This window comes from Vanacampus margaritifer, chromosome 2 (genome assembly GCF_051991255.1).
Source record: "Vanacampus margaritifer isolate UIUO_Vmar chromosome 2, RoL_Vmar_1.0, whole genome shotgun sequence".
Taxonomy (NCBI): domain Eukaryota; kingdom Metazoa; phylum Chordata; class Actinopteri; order Syngnathiformes; family Syngnathidae; genus Vanacampus; species Vanacampus margaritifer.
In genome coordinates, this window is record NC_135433.1 from 33,533,225 (window position 1) to 33,543,213 (window position 9,989).

The 9,989-nt window shown below is 39.9% G+C and overlaps 1 protein-coding gene across 2 annotated transcripts in view; it reads left to right on the forward strand.

The window, feature by feature from the left end:
• LOC144044192 (major facilitator superfamily domain-containing protein 8-like) overlaps nucleotides 1-6,677 on the forward strand; it is a 29,953-nt gene extending 23,276 nt beyond the window's left edge. For both annotated transcript variants that reach the window (XM_077558446.1, XM_077558447.1), the window contains 4 exons: nucleotides 991-1,204; nucleotides 4,402-4,524; nucleotides 4,698-4,828; nucleotides 6,100-6,677. In XM_077558446.1, the coding sequence (XP_077414572.1) occupies nucleotides 991-1,204; nucleotides 4,402-4,524; nucleotides 4,698-4,828; nucleotides 6,100-6,141 (510 nt within the window). In that variant the 3' untranslated portion in view covers nucleotides 6,142-6,677. The remainder of the gene's footprint in view (nucleotides 1-990; nucleotides 1,205-4,401; nucleotides 4,525-4,697; nucleotides 4,829-6,099) is intronic.
• Nucleotides 6,678-9,989: the final 3,312 nt, after the last annotated feature.

Here is a 9,989-nt window from a genome sequence, read left to right on the forward strand (position 1 = left end):
AAATAAATTGAGTACCACCATAAATGTTAATCTAAAATGAGGTAGAGGTTTTATTACAAAATACTATGCACAGTTTGAAAATTAACACTGTGCATAGAGAAGAAGAAAAATAATTTTAATAAAAATAAAAAAATCTTATTCTTAAAGATTAAACTCGAATGTATTGTACTTCAGAGTTAATTAACACTTAACCATTCGTAAAAAAAAAAAAGCATTTGACTCAATTCAACTTTAGTATTGAGATTTTTTAAAACCACAGCTGAAACAATGTGCTGCACATAAATAAGTACAATAACAAATTTAAAAGCAATGCAAACAAATAAAACACTAAAAGTGAGGGATACTCTCATCTCATGTTGAGATGAAGTAAATAAAATGGGCTTTCATTTGAGTTTTAAAAATGGCCAGCAAAGGGGGTTATCTAATATGCACTGGGAGATCGTCCCATACTTTGCTCTATCCCATCTGAGCTTCCGCTTCGACTTCGGCACCTCCATTAGCTGGTCGGCTGACCTGCGGTAAATAAACCAATAAAATCATCTTAAAATGAGCTTGAATGCGTGCAGGCATCCATCTGAAGGAGGCCTTAACCGGAGCTGCAGTATATGCTCCAGTTAAGAAATGGCCAGAAGCATTTTGAACCAACTGGAGGGCTGGCTGACTCCAAAATAAAGTGCATTTGATTGGCCATGATTGAAATTGGCTGTGATCACTCCCACAGACACCCAACCCCACCTTTGGCACATTCGCTGGTCTGTTTGTTACCAACATCAAGTCTAACCTGCCTCTGCGCTCCACTCAGGATTTACGCCGGTCATGAAAATAGAGCCCAAAGTGTTTAACTGCTTTGACCGAATGGCCAGACATTATTGGCGGTGTATGAGCTGCTCTACGTGATGCTTGTGAAGAATTGCTCTAACGAGGGTGTCCTCTGTTCCACTGCCTGAAGCGTTTCATGTGTCGGAGTGACCTTTTCGCCGTACGTTTCAGACCATGGTGACTCCTCTGACGCAGCGCTACTTCGGCTTCGGCGAGTTGGGCAACAGTGTGATGTACAGCCTGTGTGGGCTGGAAGTCATCCTGGGCTTCCTCTTTGTTCGCTGGCTGAGCAGGAAGGTGGCTGACCGTGCCGTGCTGGCTGTGGGCCTGGTCATCTGTTGCACCGCCTGTATCTGGTGCCTCGTGTTCCTCTGCAACCTCCGAGGTACTAACCAGCCCAGGCAACACGTATTCCCCCGCCATAGTTTGGGTCAGTGTTCATGCCCTTCATGTATGCTTTTTTTTGTGGAAATCTTAGCTACTACAGTGGATGGAAAAAGTCTACACAACCTGTTTAAATTCTATGTTTTTGGGATATAAAAAAAAAAAGACAGCTAGGAGGTTCCAACAAGCTTGCGATCATTGTGAAGATGAATGGATGGATGGATAATCACAGCATAACATACAACCATGGGTTTGAATTGGATTGGTAAATTCTGAACACAGCCCATTCCCAGTGGGTAGAGGGTGTGCACACTTGTGCAACCAAGTTATTTCAGCTCTTTATTTTTCATCCGTTCTGCAAATAATTTCCTTTTTTTGTAATGGTATTCAAAACGGGTGTGTAGACTTTTTATATCCACTTGATATCTTGCAACTGATTTTTTTTAAAGCTTTTTATTTGACAGTAATATTCCTTATTTTAAAAAAATCTCATTAATTTGTATTTGTTAATTGAAAAATAAAAAATCACAATTATTCATTATTATTATTATTATCATCATCATCATCATTTTAGTACTGTAATGCCTGAATTTGTCTTTTGACTATTACTGTAATTGAATTGAAAATAAGACTTTATTCTAGTGCTGTCAAAGTTAAAACGTTAACTGATTAATTAATCACAAAAAATTATCGCATTAATCATGAGAACGCAGATTAATTGCACTATTAATTTTTTACCATAGATTATCCTTTAGCGTGGCAGCGGATGATAATTACATGCATTAAAGTAAAGCATTTAATAAATGTTTGCGTATCACATTGAGAATATTTGTTCATCTCAAAATATTGGGGTCATTTTTTATTTTATTTTAAATTATGCAAGTAATTAACTGATTTGAAAAAGAGGAGAATGAACATGTGCAGTGGATCCAAAAATGTCAAAAGAATTAACACGTTATTTGGCGGGAATTTTTTTTTGATTATTTTGATTTGATTTTATTAAGCAATTAATCGTGATTAATCAAAAAGTTGTGATTAATCTGATTACAAAATGTAATCGTTTGACAGCTCTACTTTATTCTCATAATATAACTACTTTCTTTCGCAAAAAATGCCTTTGTTCTTGCAAAAATCTTTAAAAAATATTGATAATTTTTTTTTTAAATTCTCCTAACATTACATCTTTTTGTCTAAAAAAATAATTTGCTACTATAATATTACAATGTTTCCCTTTGAAAATAAATGACTCTACGGCGTTTAGCGGTACACATGGTAGTTATGTTTAATTGGCATTAGGACTCTAACGGGGTCCTCCTTGGAAAACGTGCACAAAAAGCCTGCTTTGTAGTGAACGTGCTGTGTAAATGCTATCACTCAGCATTTGCAAGGCCATCTGGAGCTCATGGAGGCAAACTGGCTCCTGTGTCTCCACGTCGGTGCGCGTCTGCCTCGGCGTGTCACGTTTATCACTGTGATGACAAATGACAGGTGCCGGGGCGGGAAATTGCCTGAGTACATATAAAGGGATTACGGTAATCTTATTAGAGCAGAATGCTATTTGTTAAAGCGTATCATACATTTGTAAGCTATTTGTTACAGCTGAAACAGCAAAACAAAGAAAGCAATCTCAATGTTGACGTACCTGCAAACGTAATTTTGTCTCGGACCATTTCGAAGCATGTCCGATTGATCAAATTGCGTTTTGAAAATGAGATTACAGGCTTTTCACTTGAGAGAGGAACATCCAACATTTTTTGAGTGGGCACAGATTCACACAAACATGTGCGCGATTCAGAGCAGCCCCGAACAAAAATGGGAGCTTGGCAGAGGTTTCGCTTTCAGACAGAGCTCTCTGTGCTCTTGCCAAAACATTTGTGGACACAGGAAGGGCTGGAGCAGTGAATAAAAGATTGCAGTCTGCCAGCAAGTAAATAACTGAGATTTAGCAATAAGATAGTATTGAATTCAGACATACAGTAAGTCTACACACCCCTGTTCAAATGACAAAGTAATACATTTCAAACAATCTTTTTGAGAGAGTAAAAGTAAATAATTGTAACAATATGTTTGCATAAGTGTGCACACCCTCATACCTGGGGATGTGGTTGTGTTCAGAATTAATCACATTCAAACTCATGTTAAATGGGAGTCAACAAATCCCTGTCACAATTTCAAGTACCTCTGATGAACCCTAAACAAATGTCAGATGTTCTAGTAGGCTCTTCCTGACATTTTTCCCCTTTCTAGCAGAAGCCTTAAATGTCAGTTTTTTGTGAACATTAGACCAAATCATAAATCATTTCAAACCTTTTTCCCCCCACCCATTATTTGACCTAGTACATGGACAACTCAAATGGGAAAATATTTTTTAATATTTTTAAAACCATCACAAAATCTCCCAAATACAAATTAAACCATGGTTGAACTTTTTGGCCTTAATTCCAAAAGGCATACAACACTGCTCTTTAACCAACGAACACAATAGCTCCAGTAAAGAAAGGTGTAGCTGCACTTGTACATTTCTTTGGAAATATCCATCCAATGTTCTATAGCAAACAGTTGAAAGATTTTTATAAAAATAATTCAGTCAGTGGCATTTTTAGATAGGGGGAAAAATAAGTAGGTTACATAACAGAAAGACAACAACAGTCCTGACTTTGTATATTATCAACAACACAGATGCAACTAGTATAATACAAAATGCTACTAAATTCATAACATCTTGACAGTCCTCCTTATATTAAAGAAACACAACAAAACATTATTATCATTGCTATTATTTTGCTAAATGTTGTTTCTGTTTTTTAACAAGAAACATAACTAAATTCATCAAGGTGGAAAAGTGTGCTGTGTTGAATGATGTGCATAAACATCTTCATGCCAAATCACATAAGTGTACTGTACCTACCGGGGGGTCAAATAATAAACAAATAAATAGATAAATAAAAATAGCAGTAAAAATATAACCAACTAAATAAATCTAAACAACAGTAATACAAATGAATAAAAGCATGGAATAAATCAAAACTACAAATAGACCTTTGAGTCAAAACTATTGTACTGTTATTGATACTGTACACAACTCAATATTGAATATAGTTGGTATATAGGTTTTCACCTTGTTTTTATTTATTTTCTTCTGCCAAGAAATCTGGATTTTCCTTGTGTATGATTGGTGCTATATGCTTTGCCTTGTAGGTAGCTACGAGTGGAAGCTGTCAGCCTTCATTATTGGCGTGTTCCTGCAGCTGTTGGGTCTCCCGTTTGTGGCCGTGTCTCAGGTCTCTCTTTTCTCCAAAGTGACAGCGGAGAAAACACAAGGTGACCTTGGCCACACACATGTAGCTCAACCACAGAACGAAACTTTTGTTGTATAGACGAAATAGTTAAGCAAAAAAAAAAAGTCTTTATATTGATCAGGAAGACTAATCAGTAGATATAGGGATTTTTATATAGTGGACTGTATCGATGACTCATCATTCTTCAATCTCAAGGATTCAGCCAAGGTATAAGACGATCAGTCGGGGGCCTTGCCACCATCATGGGTCCTTTGTGGGCTGGAGGATTGACCAATCATTTATACATAATGATTGGTGCAATGCTGGGTCTGCTCTTGTTGGTCACAGTAAGTCTCACTTTTTGTTGTTACTATATTCTTTCATTATATAGTTTGATGCGGAAGACTACGGAAGCGTATTGCATTCACTTGGAAAAAAAAACTTACATTTTTTTTTGGGGGGGGCTGTTTTTTTTTAAGCATTTTTTTCTTTGTTTTTCTGATTTATTTTTCTGTCCAAAAATATTCAGAAAAACTGGCTGAAAAAAATTATTCAGAAAAACAGGAGGAAAATTTTGAAAAACTGAAATTTTGTTTTATTGAGCACCAGCTCTGTTTTTCGGAGTATTATTTTTTTTTTTACCTCTGAACTCCAAGTGACTTGTTGCAGACTCGCCAATAGCGGAAACCGACATTTTCCCGCATACCTCCATCTGCAATAAGATGGTCATGTTTACTTACTGGCTGTCAATAAAGGAATTAATGTGTATATTGTATTGTGTTTTTTCTCTAATCTCTGAGGGAAAACCCTTAAAAAATATATATATTCAGAAAAACAGAAGAAGAAAAAATCTGAAAAACAGAGGAAAATATCTATTTTTTTTAACCCCCCCCCCCCCCTTAAAAAAACTGGGAAAAATATTCTATGCAACTGAAAAAAAATACTCAAAAAAAACAAAGCTCCCCCAAAAGTTTGTCAGAAAAACAGAACTTTCTTTTTTCTAAGTGAATGCGATACGCTTCGTAGAACACCCTGTCAGGATTCATTAATTCACCTATCCATGTCTTTCTGTGGAACCTATCCTCATCAGTTCGCACAGCAGAAATTACATATGCAGACAAGACAAGACACAGGAATCAAACTCCTAACACGTCCGCGGAAACAGTTCACCAATCAGGAGTGGACATTTGCACAGCAAAATAAGCATATGCTACTGATAGTAGCGTGCCTCCGTGGCTTGGCTGGAAGGAAAACGTTGAGTCTCCGCCCAGAAACGTCCTGGACAGGCCAAAACAAATCCTTCGAACTACACCTTTAAATATCTTGTCTTCAATTGAATATAGGTTGAAAAAGATTTGCAAATCATTGTATGATGTTTTATTTACATTTTACACAACCCAATTTTGTTGGAAATGGGCTTTGTAGATGGTTAGACAGACAGACAGTTAGTTACTGCCTTGGAGAATTTTACCTCCCTACATCCTGAAAGTGGGAAGGAAAAAAAATCACTGCTCTGGGATGCACTTGGATGTAAACGCCTTAACTCAGCATGTCTTAGATTGTCTTTACTCGCTGTCCTATTCTCTGAAGCGGGTATGGCGTGCTGTATTTGTTTCAGGTTATGACGGCGTTGTCGTACGGCCGTTTGACTCAGCCCTGAGCTGTGTAGTGTGCGCGGTGCTCTGACAGTGGAGGATAGACACAAAGAGCTGGAGAGGATCCACGCAGAGGGAAAGCCCTTCATCTTCGAGAGGATCAATGCGGGAGGATTGCAGAGGAAAAGCTGAGACTGAAAATAAAGCGTACAGTCATCAGTGGTGGGAGGCAAGATTTTGTTACTGTATTTAAGTGGATTTTTTTAGGTGTCTGTACTTGACTTGTATATGCTGTTTATTTTTTCTGACGACTTTTTACTTCTGCTCCCTACTTCTGAAAAATTATATTTGTATTTCCTACCCCTTTGTCAAGCTAGTGTGTTTTCAAATGTGTTGTGTATTATGCCAGCCCAAGGACCACCACATTCTAGTGTTAAAAAAAATGTTTGTCTAATCTGGAAAACAGACAAACACATACAGGGGAAAAAGTATTTTTCAGTTATTAACATTAGTTAATGGAACATTTTGTGTTGTTTGGTTTTGCTCATGCAGGGCCTCTTGGCAGTTCAGTCCTGATTTGCGTGTATTCAACTGTCTAGTGATTCCCCCCATAATTAATTAAAGAGGGAAACTATTTTGTGTGGAGAGGATTTTTTCCCCTTCCATGCCAAGTAATCAAAACGGGCATTACGTACGTAATTGATACTCACTTTTTTTGTTTTACTTTAATGTGGAGCTTGACAAACAACCCCCCCCCCCCCCCCATTTTTATGTAACTATATTAGCAGTGCCCCCTTTAAATGCACTAACATAACAAGGCACCACTGAACAAATCTAAAGTCCACGATTAACTCACTCACCATAAAGCTAAATTAAGAGCCACTCTGTCACCTGTAGCTGTAAGTCCATGCAGCTTTCTTTTTCTTCTTGGTCATAGGCTCCTGTGTTGTCTTATCACTGGGCTTTTTCTTCTTTGCAAAGAAAACTTTCCAAATATGTCTGTTTTTTTACTCAATTTGCTAACTTGTCAATTAGCATCAGCGCTATACTCGACTGAGATAATTAGCATCTTGACATGCGAGAATCCAGTCACTTTTCAAAATAAAATATTTTTAAGCCTCGTCTAATAAATTAACCGGAAGTACAGGAAGTTTTGTTTATTCTTTCAACTGTGCGGACCGCCGTACCCCGGTCCAAAGTGGCCCACAGCCCGGGACCGGTCTGCAGCCCGGTGGTTGGGGACCACTGTTTGAGAGCTCAGCTTGCGTTATCTGACCGGCGAGTGGCGACCACAGTTGATGACAAGACTACATTTCCCATGATTCTTAGACGAAAAAGCATACTTAAACTCCTCCACCTTCTTGGTCTCTTCTCCCTGTAACGTCACTCTTCCATTTGGGTCCCTCCCATTCACACAGATACTTCGTCTTGCTACGGCTAACCTTCATTCTCCTCCTTTCCAGGGTAAACCTCCACCCCTCTAGCGTCTCCTCCACTTGTTCCCTGCTCTCACAACAGATCACAATGTCATCTGCAAACATCATAGTCCATGTCATGTCCATTATCATAGCGAACAAGAAGGGGCTCAGAGCTGATCCCTGATGTAGTCCCACCTCCACTTTGAACTCCTCCGTCACACCTACAGCACACCTCACTTACAGTCTTACAGTCCTCATACATGTCCTGCACAACTTGAACATACTTCTCTGCCACTCCAGACTTCCTCATACAAAACCACAGTTCCTCTCTGGGCACCCTGTCGAAAGCTTTCTCCGGCTCTACAAAGACACAATACAGCTCCTTCTGACCTTCTTCTGCTCACAAATGTTCACCTCTGCCTTCAGTCTAGCTTCAACTACTCTTTCCCAAAGCTTCATTGTGAGGCTCATCAGCTTTATTCCTCTGTAGTTGCCACAACTCTGTACGTCTGCCTCAAATGGGCACCAGCACACTTCTCCCCCATTCCTCAGGCATCTTCTCACTATCTAAGATCCTGTTGAACAACCCAATCAGAAATTCTACTGCTACCTCTCCTAGACACTTCCATACCTCCACAGGTATATCATCAGGACCAAGTGCCTTTCCACTCTTCACCCTCTTCAATGCCCTTCTCACTTCAACCTTGCTAATCTTTGCTACTTCCTGGTCCACAGCAGTCACCTCTTCTACTCTTCGTTCTCTCTCATTTTCCTCATTCATCAACTCTTCAAAGTACTCTTTCCATCTTCCCATCACACTACTGGCATCTGTCAACACATTTCCATTCCTATCCTCTATTACCCTAACCTGTTGCCCGTCATTCCCATCTCTGTCTCTTTGCCTTGCCAACCTGTATAGGTCAGTCTCTCCCTCCTTACTTTCCAACCTAGCATACAAGTCATCGTAAGCCCCTTGTTTGGCCTTTGCCACTTCTACTTTCACCTTACGCTGCATTTCCCTGTACTCCTGTCTACTTTCTTCAGTCCTCTCAGTGTTCCACTTCTTCTTAGCTAACCTCTTTCTCTGGATCCACTTCTGCACCTCCTCATTCCACCACCAAGTCTCCTTGTATCATTTCCTTCCAGATGCAACACCAAAGACTGTCCTACCTGTCTCCCTGATCACATTTGCTGTCGTTGTCCAGTCATCTGGAAGCACCTCCTGACCATCCAGAGCCGGTCTCAACTCCTTCCTGAAAGTCATACAACACTCTTCCTTTTTCAGCTCCCACCATTTCGTCCTTTGCTCTGCTTTTGCCGTCTTGGTCTTCCTCACCGGCAGAGTTAAGTATTCACGACAGCCATTTCCATTCTTTTTGCAAAGTCAACCACCATCTGTCCTTCTTCGTTCCCCTCCTGGATAACAAACTTGCCCGTCACCTCTGTTTCCTGCACTAACGTGTCCATTGAAGTCTGCACCAATGACAACTCTCTCACTTCTAGGGATGCTCTGCATCATTTCATCAAGGTCCAACCAAAAGTTTTCCTTCTCCTCCAGCTCACATCCTACCAGTGGCGCATAGCCACTAAGAACATTGATCATCACACCTTCGATTCCTAGCTTCAGGCTCATCCCTCTATCTGATACTCTTTTTACCTCCAGGACGTTCCTAACAAACTCCTCCTTCACAATAACTCCTACTCCATTTCTCTTCCTATCTCCATTTCTCTTCCTATCTACACTTGAACCCTGCTTCTAAACTTCTAGATTTGCTCTCTTTCCACCTGGTCTCCTGAACACACAGTATGTCCACCTTCTTCCTCTGCATTATGTCAACCAGCTCTCTACCTTTTCCTGTCATAGTTCCAACATTCAAAATCCCTACTCTCAGTCCCAGACTCTTGATGTTCCTCTTCTTTCTTCCTACGAACACACCTTCCTCATCTCCTTCTTCAACCAACATTAGTCCAGTTTCCACCGACACCCTGTAGGTCAACAGCACCGATGGCGGTCGTTGTTAATCGGGGCCTCGACCGATCCGGTATGGAAATCATATATTTGATTCGCATGTTTGATTTGGCCAAAGTTTTACGTCAGATGCCTTTCCTGACACAACCCTCTGTATTTATCAGGGCTTGGGACCGGCACAAGAAGACACTGGCTTGTGTCCCCTTGTGGCTACATTAGCTTTATTACAAATGATGCTAGCAATGTAGCAGCCATGGCTAACGTCGGCTTGTTAACAGCGCCAAAGCTAGCTCAGTATTGCTAGCGCTGATATTTTGTTGAAGCTGGGCAATGCTCTCTGTGACTAAGATATCATGACGACGCTTTCAAAATTGTCTGCCATTACGAATGGCTACATTTGAGAATGAAGTGAGGAATGTGGCTTTGCTCAGGCTATTAGTGAAGTGAGGCTGCATTCAAATCAATGCAAACTCTCCCTTTTAGTAAAGGAATTGAAATGATACTTCTACTTTTACCAGATGCTTTT